Source organism: Oryctolagus cuniculus, chromosome 10 (assembly GCF_051225735.1).
Source record: "Oryctolagus cuniculus isolate XC-2025 breed Fujian yellow rabbit chromosome 10, ASM5122573v1, whole genome shotgun sequence".
NCBI classification, from domain to species: domain Eukaryota; kingdom Metazoa; phylum Chordata; class Mammalia; order Lagomorpha; family Leporidae; genus Oryctolagus; species Oryctolagus cuniculus.
In genome coordinates this window covers 101,412,334-101,434,626 of record NC_142876.1, presented here as the reverse complement: position 1 = coordinate 101,434,626, position 22,293 = coordinate 101,412,334, and the positions used below count along the sequence as shown (strand labels likewise).

Genomic DNA, 22,293 nt, shown 5'->3' with positions numbered 1-22,293 from the left:
TTTACATATTCCAGTATTGTTTAATTATATATATATATAGAGAGAGAGAGAGAGAGAGAGAAACCTGTCAAAAGATGCTGTCAGAAAATGCTAACAGTTATGCCTGGATGATGGAATCATGGAGGATTTAAGTTTCTTTCTGTTTAATACTCTCCTGCATTTCCCAGAAGTTGTATTAAATAAAAAAGATATTTAAAAAAGACACCTCTTTCTGCACAGTGGTTATACTGTAGCAACAGTAACAAACACACAATGCTAGTTGATTATAGTATAATTTTTCCTCAAAATCTGAAACTCTTAAAGACAAACAAAACCATCAAGAACTAAAACTTGCGTACAGGCCGGAGCCACGGCTTACTAAGCTAATCCTCCACCTGCGGTGCAGGCACACCGGATTCTAGTCCCGGTTGGGGCGCTGGATTCTGTCCCGGTTGCCCCTCTTCCAGCCCAGCTCTCTGCTGTGGCCCAGGAGTGCAGTGGAGGATGGCCCAAGTGCTTGAGCCCTACAACTGTATAGGAGACCAGGAGGAAGCACCTGGCTCCTGGCTTCGGATCGGCGCAGCGCGCCAGCCGTAGCAGCCATTTGGGGGTGAACCAACGGAAGGAAGACCTTTCTCTCTCACTAACTGTGCCTGTCAAAAAAATAATAAAGAAAAATAGACAAGCTTGACCCTCCATAACCCCAAATGAGACAGCAGATTCTTAGATTCAAGTCAAAGAAACTTGCTGAGGAACAGTAAAGAAATTTAAATACTTCTGAAAGGGGCCGGCCAGTCTGTGGGAGTCAGATGAAATCAATAAAGAAAACACTGGTGCTTACTGGGGGGTAGGGGTGGTAAAGGGTCTATAAACAAGCATTTGCTTCTAAATACTCAAGTGGCTTTGTAAAAACAATAAAGATAAATCGGCCCCTATCAACAGACCCAGGAGATTTTGACTAGCATGCCCAAATGGATCACTGGCATCTCCCCCGTACTTCACTGCAGGGGCAACGAACCTTTTTTCACCCAACCGCCATTTGGATATTTATAACACCATCCATGGGACATACAAAACTATCAATTAAAAAGCTAGCCTGGGGCTGGTGTTGTGGTATAACTGGTTAAGATTCAGCAGCGCTGGCATCCCATATGTGCACTGGTTCATGTCCTGGCTGTTCCACTTCTTATCCAGCTCTATGCTTATGGCCAGGGAAAGCAGAAGATGGCCCACGTCCTTGGGCCCCTGCACCCGGACGGGAGATATGGAAGAAGCTGCTGGCTCCTGGCTTCGATCTAGCCCAGCCATGGCAATTTGGGGAGTGAACCAGTGGATGGAAGATCTCTCTCAGTCTCACCTTCTTTCCCTCTGTAACTCTTTCAAATAAATAAAATAAATATTAAAAAAAAAAACCTAGCCTGATGTAGATTTGTTGAATTTCAAGTCCCACTTATGGCCCTATCCCTATACAAAAGAGCTTAGCACAGGGTTTGGTGCTGTGACACAGTGAGTAAAGCTGCCACGTGCAGTGTCGGCATCCCATACAGGCACTGGTTTGAGTCTCAGCAGTTCCACTTCCAATCCAGCTCTCTGCCATGGCCTGGGAAAGCAGAAGATGGCCCAAGCTCTTGGGCCCCTGCACCTGTGTGGGAGACCTGGAAGAAGCTCCCAGCTCCTGACTTTGGATCAGTCCAGCTCTGACTGTTGTGGCTATTTGCCTCTGAATCTCTGTAACTTTGCCTTTCAAATAAAATACATAAATCTTAAAAAAAAAAAAAAAGTTTAGCACAATGCCTGACAGAGCCATCTCTCAATAAATGTGCTTTTATTATTTCATCACTAGAACACAAGACAGTACCATGGACAAAGGTTACTCCAAAATAAAAAACATTTCCATAGGTCTGTCTGCTAATTTACTTTTTCATTTAAGTATCTAGGGAAGCCATAAACACCGCCTGTAATCACCCCTTCTTGAATATTTTATCTCTGATACCCCTATAGATCTGGTCTTCCCCTGACTGTTCTGCAGTGAGTCTTGAGTATGTCATGGACTAGAAGATAGTACAAGCTGCCTCAGAGTTCGTCTCTTTCTTGGACCTGGAGCCCCTCTCGAGGCTCACGGCTATTCCAGCAATGGCTCCTCCTCACAGCTTACTCTGCCTGGTTTGAATACATTCACAGGAAAAAACAGTTGCCATTTTAAGGAGTTACAGTTATCCTAATTAAGACATCATTTCAAAGCACAGTGGAAGACATTTTTTTCTAAAGATTTAATTACTTATTTGAAAGGCAGAGATACAGAGACAGAAGGAGAGACAAAGAGAGTAAGCATGCTTCCATCCGCTGGTTTACTCCTGAGTAGCCTCAACAGCCAGGGCTGAGCCAGGCAGAAGCCAGGAGACAGGAGACTCTTTCGGGTCTCCCACGTGGGTGCAGGACCCAAGTACTTGGGCCATCTTCCACTGCTTTTCCCAGGTGCACCAGCAGGGAACTTGGTCAGCAGTGGAGCAGCCAGGACTCAAACCAGCACCCATAAGGGATACCAGCACTGCAGGTGGAAGCTTAACCCTCTGGCCACAGCACCAGCCCCGGAAAACATGTTTCTAGCCTCAAAAAAGTACTGTATGAACACACTACAGAGCTTATGACAGAAATTATATCCTTGGGTCATTGATATTCCCCATGTCTTTATAGAAGAGTCCCTGATTTAGCGCTTTCATCCTGGTTCCATTCTTTTGTCTAGATTTATTTATTGGGGCTGCCACTGTGGCTCAGTGGATTAAAGCTTTCCTTCTCTAACTCAAATAATTTTTTTAAGATTTACTTATTTATTTGAAAGGCAGAGTTATAGAGAGAGAGAGAGAGAGAGACCTTCTATTTACCGGTTCACTCCCTAAATGGCCCCAACAGCTGGATCTGGTCCGGTCTGAAGCCAGGAGCTTATTCTGGTCTCCCATGTCGTCACAGAGCCCACGCACTTGGGGCATCCCATACTTGCTTCCCAGGGCATTAGCAGGGAGTTGGATCGGGAGCAGGGCGGCTGGGACTCAAACTGGTGCCCATGTGGGATGCTAGCACTGCAAACAGCAGCCTAACCCACTACGCTACAGCGCCAGCCCCTATTACTCCACTTCTGATCCACTTTCCTGCTAATGTACTTGAGAAGGCAGTGGAAAATGGCTTATAGCTGGGACCCTTGCCAACTGTGTTGGATACCAGGATGGAGTTCCTGGCTCATGACTTCAGCCTGGCCCAGACCAGCAGGCAAAGTATTTCTCTTAGTCATCCTCCTCTCTAATCACTCTTTTGAATAAATAGACAAATCTTTTAAGAAATAAAAAAAATTCATTTTCTTACCAAATACTGATTGGCTGGAAAGTGCACTATCGGCCGGCGCTGCGGCTCAACAGGCTAATCCTCTGCCTTGCGGCGCCGGCACACCAGGTTCTAGTCCCGGTTGGGGCACCAGATTCTGTCCCGGTTGCTCCTCTTCCAGGCCAGCTCTCTGCTGTGGCCAGGGAAAGGCAGTGGAGGATGGCCCAAGTGCTTGGGCCCTGCACCCACATGAGAGACCAGGAGAAGCACCTGGCTCCTGCCTTCGGATCAGCGCGGTGCGCCAGCCACAGTGGCCATTGGAGGATGAACCAACGACAAAAGGAAGACCTTTCTCTCTCTCTCTCTCTCTCACTGTCCACTCTGCCTGTCGAAAGAAAGAAAGAAAGAAAGAAAGAAAGAAAGAAAGAAAGAAAGAAAGAAAGAAAGAAAGAAAGAAAGAAAGTGCACTATCTAGTGATGCTGCCAATATCCATTCCACAACACAGCAATTCTGTCCCTAGGTATGTATGACATACTCACAGGTGTAGGAGGTACTTATTCAAGAATATTTTCTAAAAGATTTATTTATTTGAAAGGCAGTTACAGGCCGGCGCCGCGGCTCACTAGGCTAATCCTCCGCCTAGCGGCGCCGGCACACCGGGTTCTAGTCCCGGTTGGGGCGCCGGATTCTGTCCCGGTTGCCCCTCTTCCAGGCCAGCTCTCTGCTGTGGCCAGGCAGTGCAGTGGAGGATGGCCTGGGTGCTTAGGCCCTGCACCCCATGGGAGACCAGGAAAAGCACCTGGCTCCTGGCTCCTGCCATCGGATCAGCGCAGTGCGCTGGCCGCCGCGGCGGCCATTGGAGGGTGAACCAACGGCAAAAGGAAGACCTTTCTCTCTCTCTCTCTCTCTCTCTCTCTCTCACTGTCCACTCTGCCCGTCAAAAAAAAAAAAAAAAGAAAGAAAGAAAGGCAGTTACAGAGAGGAAAGCAGTCACAGTCAGTGGCTTAACATCAGACCCCAGAAAAGAGTTAATAGAAATTTATTAGCCAAAAACTGGAGGCAGAGGCTACCACCTATAATGTCGGCATGCCATATGGGCACCAGTTCAAGTCTCGGCTGCTCCACTTCTGATCCCGCTCTCTGCTATGGCCTGAGAAAGCAGTAGAAGATGACCCAAGTCCTTGGGTCCCTGCATCCGCGTGGGAGACCCAGAGGAAGCTCCCGGCTCCTACCTTCAAATCGGCACAGCTCTGGCCATTGCAGCCATCTGGGGAGCGAACCAGCGGATGCAAGACCTCTCTCCGTTTCTCTCTGCCTCCACCTCTCAAATAAACAAATAAATCTTTCCAAAACAACAACGACAAAAAAACTGGAAGCAATCCAGAAGTCTATCAATCGTGGAATGGGTAAACAAATTATGGGATCATGCATGTGGCCTAGTGGTTAAGAGGTCCGTATTCCTATCACAGTACCTGGGTTCAATTTCTATCGCTGGTTGCTGATTTCAGCTTAATGCTAACGCAGACCCTGGGAGGCAGTTGTGATACCTCAAGTAATTGGGTTCCTGCCACCAACATGGAATACTTGGACTGAGTTCTCCAGCCAGGCCCAGAAGTTGAGAGAACATGGGGTATGAACCAATGGACAGGAACTAGTGTGCATGCTCTTGCTCTCTCTGCTTCTCAAATATGGACGTTGTAAGTCACAGGAGCAGGTGTCTGGCCCAGCAGTTAGGATGCTGCTTAGGACACCTGCATCCTGTGCCAGGGCCTGCGTTCCAGTCCCAGCAGCACTCCTGCATCCAGCTTCCTGCTGATGTGTACTCTGGGAGGCAGCAGGTGACGACCTGAGTGGCTGGGCTCCCGCCACCCAGGTGGGAGACCCAGATGGATTACCCAGCTCAGGGCTTCAGCCTGGTCCAACCCTGGCTGCTGCAGGCATTTGTGGACGGAACCAGTGGACAGGAGCTCTCTCTTTGGCTCTAGCATGCTCTGTCTCTCTCTACTTCTCAAAGAAATAAAATTAAGCCGAGTTCTCCTTGGTTTTTCAGCAATTCCCTGAATTTTTCTGGTTTGTCATTTGTTCCTTATTTCTGGCCGCCTTTTTCTACTCTGAACCAGAAAACCACAGTTTTTATAAAGTATCCATTAGGATATCCCAAAACACTACAAATTGGAGTTGTATGCTTAGAAATCTGCAGACAACAGCGACCAAGAATAAATATAAATTAAATTTATAAATTAGGGCATACAGGCCAGCGCCACGGTTCACTAGGCTAATCCTCTGCCTGTGGCGCCGGCACACCGGGTTCTAGTCCCAGTTGCTCCTCTTCCAGTCCAGCTCTTTGCTGTGGCCCGGGAAGGCAGTGGAAGATAGCCCAAGTGCTTGGGCCCTGCACCCGCATGGAAGACCAGGAAGAAGCACCTGGCTCCTGGCTTCGGATCAGTGCAGTGCACTGGCCGTAGCGTCCATTTGTGGGGTGAACCAACGGAAGGAAGACCTTTCTCTCTGTCTCTAACTCCGCCTGTCAAAAAAAAAAATTATGGCATACAAAACAGTATCACATAAATGAGATAACTTCAGCTGCATACAAATGCATGAATTTCAGAAAAAAGTGCTAAAAGACAAAATAATCAGGTATGATACTATTTAAATAAAATTCAAAAGAAACAAAACTGAAGTATGTTGCTGATGGATACAAAAGTACTACTATAAAAAAAAAAAAAGAATGTGATTATCACAGAATCAAAATAGTAAATCTCTAGGGGCTGAGAAACTGTAAACAGAAAAGGAACCCTAAAGGGGTGCTGATGCTGGCATTGTGGCATAGTACGTAAAGTCCCCACCTATTACAACAGCATCCCATATGGGTGCCTGTTGATGCCCCCGTTGCTCCACTTCCAATCCAGTTCCCACAAATGGCCCGGGAAAAGTAATGAAAGATAGAACAAGTGTTTAGGCCCCTACTATTCACATGGGAGTCCCATATGAAGCTCTTGGCTTTGGCCTGGCTCAGGACTGGCCACTGTGGGCACTACAGGAGTTAACCAGTGGATGGAAGATCTCTCTCTTCCCCTCTCGAACTCTGACATTCAAATAAGTAAATCTTAAAAAAAAATTTCAAAGGTGCTGCCAATTATTCTGTTTCTTGTAGTCACAATAGAGTTAATTTTTAATAGCATGCTAAAATTTGTGGGAAAATGAAATTAAAAGAGTAAGTTTAATTTGATCCAAAAAAAATTGGAAATCCATGCATACAAAGGGGTCTTTAAAAAGTTCATGGAAAATGTGTAGTATAAATTAATTACCTGGGGCCGTGCTGTGGCGCAGTGGGTTAACACCCTGGCCTAAAGCCCCAGCATCCCGTGTGGCCGCCGGTTCTAGCCCTGGCTGCTCCAATTCCTGTCCAACTCTCTGCTGTGGCCTGGGAAAACAGTAGAAGATGGCCCAAGTCCTTGGGCCCCTGCACCCACGTGGGAAACCCGGAAGAAGCTCTTGGCTCCTGGTCAGGTCGGCGCAGCTCTGGCCGTTGCAGCCAATTGAGGAGTGAACCAGCGAATGGAAGACCTCTCTGTCTCTACCTCTCCTCTCTGTGTAACTCTGACTTTCAAGTAAAATAAATAAATCTTGAAAAAAAAAAGTAATTACCCACAGATTGCAAAATTCTCTGCAGCAAAATGAACTGTTAATACATTTCCCACAGATTTTCTGAAATGCTAAAATATATAAATACACATTTCACAAATTAAAAAATAAATAAAACAGGCAGACATTTAACCTAGCAGTTAAGATGCCCACGTCCCACACTGGAGTGCCTAGGTAGGTTCAGCTCCTGGCTCTCGTTCCTGACTCCAGCTTCCTGCTGTTTCAGACCCTGGAACGCAGCAGGTGACGGCTGAAATACTTGGATTCCTGCCTCCTAGACTGAGTACCCAGCTCTGGCCTTTACCCTGGCTTAGCCCTGCCTATTATGAACACTTGGGGAATGAACCAGTGGATGGAAGCACTCTCTATCACGCACTAGTTCTACCTACAATTTTGCTGGCCTACAGAATGAGCCTAGGGGCCAGTGTTGTGGCGTACCGGGTAAAACCACTGCCTGCAATTCCGGCATCCCATACAGGTGCCAGTTTGAATCCTGGCTGCTCCATTTGTGATCCAGCTCTCTGATGTGGCCTGGAAAAGCAGAAGATGGCCCAAGTCCTTGGAGCCCTGCACTCGCATGGGAGACCCAGAAGAAGCTCCTGGCTCCTGGCTTTGGATCGGTGCAGCTCCAGCAGTTGCAGCCATTTGGATAGTAAACCAGTGGATGGAAAATCTCTCTCTCGGCCCTGCACCCCATGGGAGACCAGGAAAAGCACCTGGCTCCTGGCTCCTGCCATCGGATCAGCGCGGTGCGCCGGCCGCAGCACGCCGGCCGCGGCGGCCATTGGAGGGTGAACCAACGGCAAAGGAAGACCTTTCTCTCTGTCTCTCTCTCTCACTGTCCACTCTGCCTGTCAAAAAAAAAAAAAAAAAAATCTCTCTCTCTCTCTCTGCCTTTCAAATAATAAATAAATAAACCTTTTAAAAAGAGAGAGAGAAACCAAAGGACTATTCCTTTCCCTTTTTAGCAAAGAAATTAAGCTATCATTTCCTCATGCAGCCACTTCAGTTAAATAACAAATCACACTCCAAGGTGACAATTTGGAAAAAGAAAAAAAAAAAAACAGAAAACAAGAGAAGCGTTTAAGTGAAGCTTAAAGAGAACTTAAAGCTACTGGAACAAAAATGTAGGAAAACAAAGTAACAGAAGAGGACAGGTGCTCATGTCAATGCCTCATTCTGCAGCTAACTCAGAAGTAAAAGACCCTCACAGATGAAGGTGGCCATTTAACAACAGACAAGCAAGAAGCATAGCACATCAAGTACAAACCACAACCGGTTAAATGAAAAGCATGCAGACTTGAAGGAAGGTATCCTAGCCATTAGGGAGTCCACACCCAAAGCCCCCAACTTGTTACTTTTTTGGAATAATTCAAGTTTACAAGAAAATTTAACAATTATTTGACCTGTTCTTCGGAGAAACACAAATAAATTGTCACAAAGGGCTAGAAGTAACACATGTAGCAGGTAAATCTTAATAGGTGAGCTTATGGAAACGTCACTTACAAACATAAATTTACAAAAGGAAGCTTTCAAACTTACTTAAAGCATAATCCAGAGCAAGGAGGCCTAAAAGATTTATTAAAATTCTAAGTGTAGGATAGATAAAGCTGAGTGCTTTTCTCTGAACCATTAGGTCCTCAGAAAAGCTAAAGCCTTGCTATGCTAAAACTAGGAAGTTGCACTGTCTTCTATTTTAAGGAGAAAACTGTCCAAGCAACACACTGTGGCTGCAGTCAGAGATGCAGTTTTCCCACATCTTAAACGTTCCAGCCCCTTGCAGTTTCTGGCAGGCAGCACCCAGAATGATTGACAGGATATGTAATGTGTCAGTATTACCAGAAAAAACTGTGCACACATACTTCCAGCATATCAACGATTTAACTCACCAGTCACCATGTTGCAAGTATTTCTGCTGCTTGTCCTGAGTTCTTAAGACTTCTAACATTCTGAAGAAGATAGAACAAAGAAGTTCCTTCCATCCTCAGCCTCTTTTTAAGGTTTAACTGTGTTCTTAAAAATACGCTTTATATTAGAACTACCCCCATCATTATCAAATTTGATTGCTAATTCTACTTCCTCTTAGTTTCCTTTTCCTTAAACTTAACGAAGCAATACAAAAACACACCGAGTGGCAGACGTTCAGTCTTAGAAAAAAGAGGTCGTACTTCTCCAGGACAAACTCTACTACCAGCGCTGGGGGAGGGGTCTGAAAAGGAATGAAATCCTAAATCAAGTGACTCTGACGGAGACGCACTCAAGACTCTAGGCATTCCTCCCAGAGTTCCGAAGTCACAACATCGAAGGCCAAGCGTTTATTCTCAGATGCTTCACTTTTCTGTCAGACAACTTTTTTGGCTGAAAAAAGAGGGCTCTTAGTCTAACTGACTCAAGTAAGCCCCCACCCACGCAGGAAAAAAAAAAAAAAAAAAGGCTGCATTTCAGGATCTGAAGAGGCATTTCAGAGCTCAGAGAAGGGTCCCTTCCGAAGCGCGCACAAGTGACTTGCGCTCAGGCAGCACTGGTTTCCAATGAAAGGCAAGCAGGGCCTAGCAAGGTTACCCTCCCCCCTCCCCTACACACGGCACCAGAGGGTAAGGGAAACGGGAGGTGCGGGGGACCCCTGCCCCCTCAAGCCCATCAGGGCAGCACCGCCCCAAGCACCCACCCCGCACACGGGCCTCGGGTAACCGCACTCTTCGAGCACAGGCCATCTCGTCCGCCTCGCACGACAGCAGAGCCGCAGGCCAGACGGCAGAGACGGCCGGCTTCTCCCCAAGCCCAGGCCACAGCTGCCCGGAGACGTCACCAGAGCAGCAGGTCCGAACCCGCAACCTTCCCCCCGCAGCGGACCGCGCCGCAGCCAGCCCAGCCGCAGCTCAGCAGGCGCGCACTGCGCGCTCTCAAGGCAGCACCGCCACCCGACAGCGGGGCGCGCGCCCCAGAACTGAGGGCTCGCTAGGCGGGAGGGCGCGCGCCCCGGAAAGACGCTCCTGCCCACGGGCCACAGCTCCAGAAGCCCAAATATCCGGCCCGGGAACGCGCACGTCGGCGGCCATGCGCACCGGGAAGGCCGCACAGCGCGCGCGCACCCGCGCGTAAAAACAGGCTCGGGCGCGCGCCCGCACCAGACCGCGCTCGCGCACCGCGCCCACCCGAGTCCCCGGCCCGCCCCTCCCCCACCCAGGGGCGGGGGCACGCGAGCCCAGGGACGTTCTCGGGCCCGGAGCCGCCCCGAGGTCTCAAGGGCCCAGCGGCAGCTGCCCGTCCGCCCCCGCCCGCCGTTGTGTGGGGTGGGCCCACTGTCCCAGGCCCGCAGCTTTGATGGGTCCCCACTCCCACCGGAGCCCTCACCCGGCGACGTCACCGCCGCCGCCGCCTCCGCTCTACCCGCCGGCCCCGCCGCACCGCCCGGGGCCCCGGTTCTGCCGTCGCCGCTCCAAGACCGACAGGATTTTCTCCTCACAGCTCCCTGGGCGCCATCTTACATTCAACCCTCACAGCCAATGGGTGCCGATTGATCCTCTCGCGAGAATCGGAGTGTCGGATCACGCGAGAACTGGGGCTGCCTCCCGGCCAGACTTAAAGGGAAAGCTCCAACCCGGCATGGAGGCCGCACCTCTGGCTGCTGGAGTCCGAAGCGCAGCCCAGGGTGTGCGGCGGATCGCCCCGCCCTTAGACGCCCGTGCATGAGGGGCGGAGCCAGGGACGGAGCTCGGCCTGACAGTGGAGGCTGGGCAGGCTGGGACTCAAGCTCACTCCCTGGACCCACCTTCCGCCGTCCGCCGGAGCCTCCTTTGGTCGCGCAGCCCCACGCGGGGCGGGGCGGGGCCCAGCCCGGCCCAGCCTCGCGCTTAAGGTGGACCCCAGAAACCCCTGACCTGGGCCCGGTGCCTCCGTTCGCGCTTGGTCGGGGAAGCCCCGGGGCCGCTCCCCTCCCGGAGGACCCAGCTCCTGGGGCTCAGGCCAGGTGTTGCTAGCCAAGTATAGCCTTCCGCAGTCAGGTCCACCTTAAAGAAGGCCTCGGGTAGCCTGGTGTTTGTATACATGGAAAATGTGGAAGGCATTAAAGCTGCAGGCACCTGAGGGCCTCACCAGCAGCCCACACTGCACCACCGCCCCACCCCGGGGGCCTCCACCCTGAGGCAGACCCGCGTTGCCTCGGGGCCGTTGCACTTCTTCCCGTCCTGGCAAAGCTCTGCAAGGCCTCCGGCTCCCCTCAGATGAGACTTCCCGGGAATGGTCTTTTCCCGGCCCAGGCTGGGTCGCGAAGCTCTTCCAGGCCTGCGCAGGCCCAGGGAGGCTGCTACAGGCGCTTGGGAATCCTTGCCTAGATAACTTGGAATGCCAACCCAGCGTTTCTGGCTCATGTCACTGTGCCTGGCACACAGTAGGCACCAGACTAGGAGCCAGGTCCCTCTTGATGTAACCAGGCACACGGGCAGGACTTCCTCTGGCACAGGACTGCTCACCACGGCACCCGGCACCCAGCCGTGCGGCGCTGCTTTCAAAGCCGTGAGTACTCCTGCTCTGTCCTGGCAGCCCGCTCACAGAGAGCATGTGCCCAAGGAGCACAGCGCGCACGCGCACACGCACACGCACACACACGTCTCCAGGGCTCTCAGATGCTACAGAGGCAGACAACTAGCACACGGATTCCAAGGGGATTCAGCCTCTTTATTGACGTGGGGTGGGGCAGTGAGGAGCGCGCGGCCTCCAGGAGGAAGAGGTAGGTCCGTGCTTCCGGCTTACACCTTTCCTGGGTCCTCCTTCAGCGTGACGGTCCGGTTGAACACCAGCTGGAGGGCAGAGGGAGGATGCCCATCAACACGGCCTGCGTGGGCCCACGCCTCCCTCCGCCTCCCACGCAAGTCAGGAGCCCTGGGTTCCCAGCTACTCTCTGACTTTAGGTAAGGGGTTGGCTAGCTCTGACCTAGCTTCACAAGGATTGTAACAACCCTCGTGGCTGCTGCCTGCTTTAAGTAGGAAGCAGGCTCCATACAGAAGTGTTTGCGTGGACTGAACCTGTGAACCAGGTTCTGCACCAGAAGAGCATTCCACACTCAGCCCGACGGTGACAGTGAGCCAACAGGATGCAGCAGCCGCCACTGCTGCACCAAAGGGGCGGTTGGGTAAAGTCCAGCACCTTTCCCGGGCGGCTGTCTGGATCCACGGAGAAGTACCCGAGACGCTCAAACTGGAACTTGTCGAACGGCTGAGCCAGGGCCACAGAGCAGTCCACTAACGCAGCCTCTACCACTTTTAGTGAAGCCTGCAAGCAAGAAATTCAGGCAGCCATGCCAGCCTGAGAGGCCCACCGCCCTCACTTGATACCCCGGAGCCTACCGGGTTCAGGTCACTTAGGAATCCACCGGGCACCTCGGCAGGATCTTCCGGGTTCTTGTGCTGGAATCTTCAGTCAGAGTGAAGGTCAGACCTCCAGCTGGGCAGCCACAGCAGGCAAGGCCCATCTCACACCTGCCCCCACCCCAGCTCTGTTCACTTACAGTCGCTCGTAGAGGCGAATCTCACACGTAAGAGGCTGCGACACCCAGTGAATAAAGGCCTTGGGCTTCTCTCCAGCATCTGCCCGTCTGCAGGTCACCTCCAAGCTCTCCACACAGCCACTGGGGCCCTGAGAGCCGGGGAGAGTAGGGAGGGTTTGCAACACCCACAGGACTGCTGGCCCCAGCAGCCGCTGCAGAAGGAATGCTGCAGCCGCCTCTCACCTTGAGTACCCGCTGCAGCTCGATGACATAGCCTGTATGTCTCAGGCCCACGGGCTGGCCCGACGCCAGGCGCTTATAGCCCGGTTCAGGCTCCTAGAGGTAGAGAGTGGTATAGACACAGAGGCTGCAAAAGTCAGACCAACGAGAACAGCTTCCCCCTAACCCCTGTGGCGAAGCAGAGGGGCTGAGACACAAGGAGCCCAGGACCAGACTGAGCTACGAACAGGACCCTCTACCCCTCATTCACCTCCTTGAAGTCCGTCCTTTCAATGAAGATAACTGATGCAAAGGGAACCTGGTGGAAGCCTTTGGTTTCATCAGCTGGGAAGTTGGGCACTTGGATGTCCACAGGCTAGAAGCACAAAACAGGTATCTGAGTCACACCAGACTTAGGACCCCCGCCATGCCCAAGCCTAGGTGTACACCCATCCACACCCATACCCAAACATATGTGGAGACAGGCCTACCTTGGCAGCTGGAAAGTTGGTGATGACAACCCGTAGTGACTCCAACACAGCCATGGCCCGAGGGGCTGTGTCGTTCAGCACATCACGCACACAGGCTTCCAGCAGATGTGGCTCCATTGTGGTCTGTGCCACTGTCACCCCCACCTAGCAGGCAAGTTGGGCATCAGTACAGCCCGAACCCCACACCGCTGCACACAGCCTCCACGTGCCCATCCCGACCACTGGCTGTACCCGGGCACAGAAGTTGTTGATGGCCTCAGGTGGGAAGCCGCGCCGTCTCAGGGCTGTGAGTGTGAAGAGTCGGGGGTCATCCCAGTCCCTGTGGATGTGAGGAGAGGTCTTCGACATCACAGGCCACCAGCACCACTTACTTTTTTCTTTTAATTCAAGAGGCTGAGCGACAGAGTGTTCCATCCCCTAGGTCACGCCCCCCAATGACTGCAATGGCCAGGACTGGACCTGGCTGAAGCAGAGAGTTGGGAACTCAATCCAGACCTCCCAGGTGGATGGCGCTGAGTCATCACCTGCCACTTCCCAGGGTCCACACTGGCAGGAAATTACAATAGGGAGCCAGAGCTGGATTCAGGAATCAAACTAAAGCACTCTGGGACCGGTGCTATGGCGTAGCGGGTAAAGCCTCCACCTGCAGTGCCGGCATCCCATATGGGCACCGGTTCAAGTCCCACTGCTCCACTCCAATCAAATTCTCTGCTATGGCCTGGGAAAGCAGTGGAGGCTGGCCCAAGTCCTTGGGTCCCTGCACCCACATGGGAGACCCGGAGGAAGCTCCTGGCTCCTGGCTTCAGACAGGCACAGCTCCAGCCATTGCAGCCAATTGGGGGAGTGAACCAGTGGATGAAAGACCTCTCTCTCTCTCTCTCTCTGCCTCTCCATCTCTGTGTAACTGTGACTTTCAAATAAATAAATGAATCTTTAAAAAAAAAAAAAAAAAAAAAAAACAACTAAGGCACTCTGATATGGGATGTGGGCCCCAACTCTGACGAGCCAAACCACCGCACCTACCGCACGGCACCAGCTGCTACAAGCTGGAGGATCTTCCTCTTGGAGACAACAGCATAGTGCAAGTTCAGACGGCCATATTCCCACTGCACAGGGCAGTAGACGTCCAGGGCGTTGCACAGCCAGAAGTAGGAAGAGCGCCTAGCATGAGAGCAGGGTCATGCCTGACCACCGCTAAGGCCATGGAGAGACCACAGAAGGGTTGCTAGAATCCCACTGGCCCTGTCAACCCCATGGGCTCAGTGCCCTCACCGGGCCTGGAATTCCTTGGTGCAGAGTGAGTGGGTGATGTGTTCAATGGAGTCACAGAGGCAATGTGTATAGTCGTAGGTGGGGTAGATGCACCTGTGGGACACAAGAAGCCGGCCCCCCATGTTCATTGCTGCCCCCCGGCCCTGCTCCCCAGCCCCGGCCCCCACCCCATGCCATACGCACCATCTGTCCCCCGTGCGGTGGTGCGGGGTATACTTGACTCGGTAGGCCACAGGATCCATCTTGCCATCCTCCATCACCAGCTTCATCCGCAACGTAGCCTCACCCTCTGAAAACTTGCCCTTACGCATTGCCTGACGGGAGCAATGAGGCAGGATGGCTCTCGGCACAGGCCACCTCCTCATCAGCATCTTGTCCCGCCCAATTCCAGCTGCCCCCCCAGGACCCCACCTCAAAGAGCAGCAGTGACTCCTCTACGGGACGGTCCCTCCAGGGCGAGGGCAGAGGGTTGTGGCCTTTGAGCTCCTCCCCTCGCTGGTGGCACACATAAGCCTCACCCCTGTGGGGAAGGAGTGTGAGTACCCGGCAGGGCCATCACCTGGCCAGCCTACCTGGCTCTGCATCCCGTCCAGGCCTCACCTGCGAATGAGCTCCACAGCCCAGGCATACAGCTGGTCAAAATAGTCAGAGGCATACGTCACCTTGTAAGGTGTGTAACCTGGGGCAGGATGAGACCACATATGAGCAGCCCGCAGGAAACACCCAGTGGCAGGTCAGAGCCCAAGGAGAGGCCCGCTGAGCACCAGCCCGGCCAAGCCTCACCCAGTCCATACCCAGCCAGGCCACCATGTCAGAGATGGCGGTGAAGAACTTCGCTTCCTCCTTCTCGGGGTTGGTGTCGTCAAAGCGCAGAAAACAGATACCGTTGTTGGCCTAGGAGAGTCATGGTATCTGTGGGGTCCCACGTGATCCGTCAGCCCTCACAGTCCAGCTCCTCAAACCAGGATACTCCTGGAGCTCTTCTGTGTTAGAATCAAAAATGCCTTCAAGAAATCCTCTCGTCTACCGCCATCTAAATGCTCTGAGAAGGCATCTCTTACGCCAACTTGGGAGGAACAGCATAGGCCTCTTCCCGAGCCAATGTGAACTCACAGAGTCACCTAAGAGTTTTCTCCCAAAAAGCCTAATGAGCTCCAGGTATCTGTCACATGTGGGTCCCCCTCTGTGGCCTCTCCCACCATAGAAACAATAAATGACCACCTTGTTTGCCAGGTCCCTAATGCATGCTCACCTTAGCATAGCCAAAGTTGAAATTGATGGCTTTGGCATGTCCAATGTGTAGAATTCCATTGGGTTCTGGTGGAAACCGGGTGCGAACCTGAGATAGGGGCAATGGGATAAGAGACATGAGGTCAGAGTTCAGACTACCCTAAAAAACTGTGAAGCTCTCTCCCGGGAGGCCATGGTCATGGGTGAGATGGAACAGCAGGGAGGCTTGCCTGCCATATTCCCACGTACCTGCCCCCCAGTGATTGCCAAGTGCTGCTTCAGTAGATCCATGGTGTGTGGAGTGGTCACATAGCCTGGGGTCTTGTAGTTCTCACCTGCCAGGACCAGACCAGCTTGAGGACCAGTCTACAGCCCACAGCCACAGACACCACTAGCCTCAGGAGTCACTGCCAAGGTGCAGCCCTCCCTAGTGTTCTGACAGGGCCGCTCACCAGGCTTGTGGAATTTAAGGGCCTCCCCCCGCAGCTGCTCCATCAGAGACAGGGTCTGGCTGGCAGTCTCACCTGCAGGGAAGAAACCAAGCAGTTTGTCTGCTGGATACAGTTACCCCACCCGGCTCAGGAAGGTACCTATCCCTACTACCCCATATCCTGCAACCAGAACAGAACTAAGTAAGTGGAACCTTCTTCCCCTAAGTCCAGATACAAGAGACATTTTCTTCTGTTTTTCCTTTTTTTTTTTTAGGATTTATCTGAAAGGCAGAGTTATAGAGAAATGAGGAGGGACAGAGAGAAAGAGAGGACTTCCATCCACTGGTTCACTCCCCAGATGGCTGCAATGACTACGGCTGGGCCAACCTGAAGCCAGGAGCCCGTAACTTCTTCCAGGTCTCCCACGTGGGTGTGGGGGCCCAAACACTTGAGCCATCTTCCGCTGCTTTCGCAGGCATATTGCCAGGGAGCTGGACTGGAAGTGGAACAGCCAGATCTCACACTGGCGCCCATATGGGATGCTGGCATCACAGGCAGAGAGAGGCTTAACCTGCCACACCACAGCGCCAGCCCAAAAGCGCATTTCTGAGGCTGCTCTCCGGGCAAAGAGGAGTGGTCAGGAATCGCAGCACTAAGGCGGCCAGTAGGATACAGAGTAAATCGAGGGCTGACGAGCCTGGGATATGCGGGTTCTTCAGAGGGGTGCCCAGACGTCTGAGAAGGGCCCCCAGCCTCTCACCGTTCTCCACCACGTCCTTTGCTGTCCTTCGGTCTATTTCTTCAGGCCGAGCTTTTGCCACCTGAAAGAAGCCCAGAGTCTGTGTCAGAATCTCTCCTGGGTGGGGACTGAGGATAACCGGGCAGGCACTCCCTTCCCCTGCAGTCTCGCCCCACCCCACCTCATCCCCAGGGACCCCGGGCTACACCCAGCCCCACCTTGGGCTTCTTCTCCAGATCAGCCTCCATCTTGGGACCCAGTAGGTGGAGCACCTAGACAGAGACAGGAATGTCCTCTTTCAAGGAGGCCTGAGTGACCCCTCCCCCCACCCGAGGGCTTCCGGGCCCACCGACCAGCATCTCCTCAGAGAACCTACCTAACCCATCCCACCTCTCCCGTGGTCTGCAGACCTCAAATGCTTCCTCCCTCCTGAGGGTCCACACTGGACCCACGTAACAAGCACTGTCATTTAAAGAGAGGAACTGTGGACCCGGCCCTAAGACAAGCAACCTGGCCAGCCATCACCCTTCTGTGACTCTATACCAACCCGCAGGCGAAGGCTCTATCGCCCCTACTCAGGGGACATGGACGCTGAGGGTCAGAACAGAACGACTCACCCCGAATCAGGCATATCCCAGGAGCCCGAGCCTTTCACTGCCCCCCCACCCTGAGCTCTACTCCCCACCTTCTATCCCTCAGGGGGTTCCAGGCCCTGCTCCCCAACAGCCTTCCCACCTTCAGCTCAGGGAGGGGCCCACCTGCATGTCCACTTCGTGCTTGATCATTTTGCCATCTGCCCACTTGAGTGCAGCCCGAGCCTCTCCTAGAAGCACGTGCACCAGGTGCTGCAGGAAGACCAAGCAGGGCATGCCCCGCCCCCTCCCCAGGGAACCAGGGCCCGGGCCCAGCCAGACCACTTTCAAGGTGCTCCTGCCCCCACCCCGACCTCCTCCTCACTCCTGTGCCCGGAAAATGAGGCATGACCAGAGAGAGAACAGAGTCCCCGGCCCAGGCCCTGCTCACCCATTAGCAGCCCCATGTTGAAACGGTAACGCTCCGCCAGGAGCTGGGGCCGGTGCCTGTTTATGGTGGCCTCCACCTGCAGAAAGCCCAACCATATGGTTCAGGAAAGCTCTCTTCAGAGACATTCTAGCAACCCACAACCCTCAGCCGGGGTCTTCCTGGGTGGAGAAGCTGAGCCACTCTCCGCAGGGCAGGGTCTCAGGAGGCGGCCATGGCCAGGGAAAGACTCACAGCCTCCTCGATCTGCTCTGGGGTCACCACGACACCCACACCACATTCCTGCTCAAAGTCCGCGGTGTTGATGGGGTCCAGGGGGTGGCTCCGCACGTACTCTAGGGCAGCTGAGAAAGCACAGTCTGTGAGCTTGTGGCGTCCCGGCGCCGAGAAGCGGGCAGACAGGGGCCTCAGCCCTTGAAACCTCGGCAACGCGTAAGACCCCAGCTGTCCCCGTCAGTCTACCCGGAGCCCCCCTACCACCACCCTCATGCCCCGTGCCTGTGCAGATCTAGCTTGTCTAGAACGAAATGGGGGGGGGGGGGTCTTGATAGAACGGGCAGAGACGGGCCTTGGCTGCTTGGCTGAAGGGAAGGATTCTTGCGGAACTGGCAGGACCTGCAGGGGTCTCACCGCTTAACTGGAGCTCGGTGTGGATCTTCTTGCTGGCTATGTAGCTCACGAGGAAAGAGAGGCGCCGGGGGTCCCTGAGTCGGGAAGCCACGCCATACAGCAGGGTCCCAGTAGCCTTGTCAATGGTGGAGCCCAGAGTCTGCTGCGCCTGGGGTCAGAGGAGTCAGGAGAGAAGCCCCAGTGAGCGGCGAGAGCTGGACAAGGAGTAGGTCGGGAACCGGCCCCAGCCCCGGCCCCAGGCTGCGCCGGAGGCCGGCCCAGGGGCAGAGGGGCTCGCACCTGGATCGCCGCCTCGCGCAGCTGCGCGCTCAGAGCCGTGTTCTTGAGCGTCTCGCGGGCCTTGAGCTCGCTCAGGCCGAGGCCCGTGAACAGCGACAGGGAGTCCGGAGTCGCCATCGCCAGACACCGGAAACCAAAAGAAACTTTGGGTAGAGTCGGCACGTCGGCATTCACCCTCTGGCCAATAGGAAGGCGGAGCCTCAGGGCGAGCCAATGGCATCTTTCCTAGGCTGCAGGGGGCGGGACTCTCCAGGCTGCTGACGCCATTTAAGGGACTGAAGGCAGACAAACCGGCCGTTCTGGGCGTTTGGCTTCCGGTCCTCGTGGTGCTGGTCACTCAGAGGGCTGGCGTCAGCAGACTTAGGGAAAGTTGGCCGCCGACCTGGAGGGAAAGTGTTTAATACCGAAGCATGAGGAAGACGCGGGCGTGACCTTGTGCTGTTAGACGTTCCTCCTCCTTCAGCCGTGGGAACTGCCCCAATACTGTTCAAATGTGAGTTCCCGTCGCATTTTTAACGTCACGGCTTTGGGCGTTGTCATGGAAACCGTTGGGCATAAATGAAGCCTGGGAAATGCTGGATCCAGACACCATCGCAGATAAAGTGAGGACTGGCCCATCCATCAAGGGTGGCACTTTCTAGGTGCCCACCGGGGCCCCCCAGGAAATGGGAGGTGCAGGAGGGCTCTCAGTAGTTCTGTGATGGTTTGGTTTAGAACCTCTTGCCACAATCACCCCTTTTGCCAAAGTGTGCACAGGTCACAACAAACCGCAAGCAAATTAGGCTTTGAAATCCCACCGCAGACTTTTCCCAGGATGTTGTAATGAGGTTGAGACAGAGATGGAATATTCATGAAGGCCATTGTGTTTGGAGGTCTCCCCCAGCCTCACTGGACTTCAGGACCCGCTGGCTAACACAGAACGTACAAACTGTGCAGGTGGTAGAATGACAAGCGGGGGAACACTCAGATTTGGGGATTGCGACTAAGGCTCTTGGAAGCTTTGGTGTCATTCCTTCTTCTAGACCTTCAAGGACATGGCCGGATGCTGGCCAGCCAGTATCCATATTCTGTGCTCTGCTTTGTGCCCATGTCCCATCACTGACCCAGTTCTAGGTCTGGACCTACATCTGGGGCCCACATGCTGACTACATGCTACGTTCTGCCCAGGGCCACATACTAACATCAGTATCCCTGTGTAAATCCTGTGTTTTGTGGCTTCCCACTTCTCCATGCCTCTTTGACCCCAGCCTGATGCCCAGCCCTGGAGTATATACTACATGAAGGAGGCCAGGTGCAGGAGTTAAGCAAGGGATGCCATGCAATGGTGCCATAGACAGGCACCGAGAAACAGAGCCATTGCCACACCAGCCCTGTGCCAAGTCTGCTACTGCATATGCCCAGCCTCTACCCAAAGGTGCCTGTGATGAGCAGAGCCTCACAGAGTGCCTGCCCCTGCTATTTCTCAGTAACCAGCATTGCCAAAGGACTCACTCAAGTCCTAAGTCCAGTGGGTCTGGGTCTGCACCCCCTTCCTTGGCTCCCTCATGGTATCCTGTGGATGCTATGGCTCCTTGTCACAGGATAGAGTAGTCCCCCCCACCCACCCCATGCCACCAAGAATGCCACAAGTGGTAGGGGCAGGTACCAGTGGCCATCTAGCCAGTCCTCTGGAGCCCTGTGATTTGGCACAGAGCAAAAACATGAAAATAGGAGCTCAGCCTGACTTTTCAGAAAAGTCAAGATGACCAAGGCAGCAGCCAGTAAGACCCAGCCATGACAGAGGTAGGGCTCGGCAGCCAGGCCTGTGGACAGCCTGTGCAACAGGCTAACAGCCCAGAGACAGCTGAGGCTCCAGTGCTGGTGGCCACAACAATCTGATGAAGATGCCACCGAAAGGTAGAGTGTGGTGGCTCAGTACAGCAGGGCTGCAGAGCTGGACAGTTCTCTGAACTGTGCATCCAGCACACGCAGGCCAGTGCTGGCCCGGCTCCCTGACGCTGCAGGCCCTCCAGCACGTCACGGCCGCCAGTGCCAGCACACAGGTCAGCAATTCTACCACTTCTGCAAAGGCCCACACTCAGCTCTCCAGGCCCTTGTGCACAGTCAGCAAACCCCCCAGAAAAAGGCCAAGACTTGTCATGGGCCCCCCTCTGCTGACTGCTCTCTAGAACGCCAACTGAGGCTGATCGCTATCTGTGAAGCCCGCATGCTAAGCTTCAAGAGACTGACCCCACGGGTTTAGGGATGGGCCTACGTGGCTGCCAAGACCTTACCCCACCTACGTCTCTGTCTTACGCCCTCTCTGGCTTTTCCTTTATTTGATAGGCAGAGAGACAGAAACATCAATCTGCTGATTCACTCTGCAAAAGCCTGCAACAGTCAGGGCTGGACCAGGCAGAAGCCAGGAGCTAGCTCCCCTAAGGGGTGGCAGAGACCCAGCCTCTAGAGCCACTACCTGCTGTCTCCCTCAATGTGTATTAGCATGAAGCTGGAAGAGAAAGGAGCGCCAGGACTCAAACCCAGGCACTAAGCGACGGATGCCAACATCCCAGGATGAGGTCTTCACTGCCAGGCCGGGCACCAGCCCTCTTCTGTGAATCCCTTTGCTCCCTCTCTTCCTCCAGCTGGAGATGCCCACCCTACCCCCCGGCAACTGGAGAGCAGAGGGGGCAGCACTGCCTCCCACAAAGGCAGGCAAGGCTTCTCGGGGCTGGCATTGTGGCATGGTGGGTAAAGCTGCTGCCGGTTCAAGTCCTGCTGCTCAACTTCTGATCCCACTCCCTGATGATGTGCCTGGAAAAACAGCAGAAGATGGCTCAAGTATTTGGGCCCCTGCACCCACGTGGGAGACCCAGAAGAGGCTCCTGGCTTCAGCCTGTCCCAGCTCTAGTTGTTGCCGCCATTTTGGGAGTGAAGCAGCAGATAAAGATTTCTCTGTTTCTCCAACTCAAGTAAATGAAATAAATCTTTAAAAACAAGCAAACAAACAAAGCAGTAGCTTCTGTCAAAACTGTTTTCTTTATGTGTTTACAATGTTGCAGAGGCTCAAAGGCCGGGACAGGCCTGTAGACCCACTGTAGATGAATAATTTCAGGCAGTTTCCAGGAGCCAAAGTCTCGGACTTTTGAAGAAAGAAAGAGGTCGGCAGGTCCACCAGCCTGCTTGAATAGGAAGTCAGACAAGACCAGCTCTGGTGCTCTCTGCGCTCTTCTTTTCCAAGCAGGATCATGCCCACAGCAGTTTTCCTCCTGCTCTGTTTTCCCCTGAGATGCAGATCTCTAAGCTCAGTACACAGAGTAGGAAAGAAGATGGTTCCCGGAGAACCTCCTCCCTCCCCTCCAAGCCCTCCCGGTCTCCAGCTCATGGAGACCTCCTCCACCCTCAGCCCTGACGTGATGCTCACATCCCCTCTGTAAGGGCTTCAGAACCAGTGCAATCGAAGGGCAGCAGGCAGGTCCCAGAGAACGGATGGCGTTGGAGATCTCATGACCCACGTGGCATGAACTGAGACGACCTCTCCCCCAAACCAGAGCACTTTCAGAGCCTCACACACTCG

The 22,293-nt window shown here is 53.6% G+C and overlaps 2 protein-coding genes across 12 annotated transcripts in view; both read right to left on the bottom strand.

Annotated features, from left to right (window-relative positions):
* Positions 1–10,753, bottom strand: part of QRICH1 (glutamine rich 1) — a 56,254-nt gene extending 45,501 nt beyond the window's left edge. The window contains exons 1-3 of one of the 11 annotated variants that reach the window (XM_089306293.1): positions 10,295–10,441; positions 9,069–9,149; positions 8,830–8,889 (exon numbers count right to left, since the gene is read on the bottom strand). The gene's annotated coding sequence lies outside the window, so the exon portion shown is untranslated. Of the gene's footprint in view, positions 1–8,829; positions 8,890–9,068; positions 9,150–9,608; positions 10,106–10,294 lie in introns of those variants that run through there. The other 10 variants (XM_051852454.2, XM_089306294.1, XM_008260628.4 and 7 more) reach the window with 10 other exon arrangements.
* Positions 10,754–11,596: 843 nt separating this feature from the next.
* QARS1 (glutaminyl-tRNA synthetase 1) lies at positions 11,597–19,221 on the bottom strand. The gene is made up of 24 exons (XM_002713413.5): positions 18,738–19,221; positions 18,459–18,606; positions 18,063–18,172; positions 17,832–17,907; positions 17,567–17,631; positions 17,027–17,080; positions 16,830–16,890; positions 16,091–16,162; positions 15,888–15,973; positions 15,661–15,747; positions 15,203–15,302; positions 15,009–15,087; positions 14,820–14,928; positions 14,592–14,722; positions 14,409–14,501; positions 14,160–14,297; positions 13,368–13,455; positions 13,137–13,280; positions 12,917–13,021; positions 12,670–12,762; positions 12,448–12,575; positions 12,287–12,353; positions 12,087–12,212; positions 11,597–11,739 (listed from the first exon to the last, which is right to left on the bottom strand). The coding sequence occupies exons 1-24, from the start codon at positions 18,852–18,854 to the stop codon at positions 11,689–11,691; spliced, it is 2,328 nt and encodes a 775-aa protein (XP_002713459.4). The 5' UTR covers positions 18,855–19,221; the 3' UTR covers positions 11,597–11,688.
* Positions 19,222–22,293: the final 3,072 nt, after the last annotated feature.

Bases quoted from the DNA above. Each gene is read 5' to 3' on its own strand.
- QARS1 (XM_002713413.5), bottom strand. From the start codon at position 18,854: ATGGCGACTCCGGACTCCCTGTCGCTGTTCACGGGCCTCGGCCTGAGC. The intron at 14,929-15,008 runs GTGAGGCCTGGA...CCTTCCCCACAG, and splicing joins GCTGTGGAGCTCATTCGCAG to GGGTGAGGCTTATGTGTGCC. The intron at 12,354-12,447 runs GTAAGTGAACAG...CTCTGACTGAAG, and splicing joins ATTCGCCTCTACGAGCGACT to ATTCCAGCACAAGAACCCGG.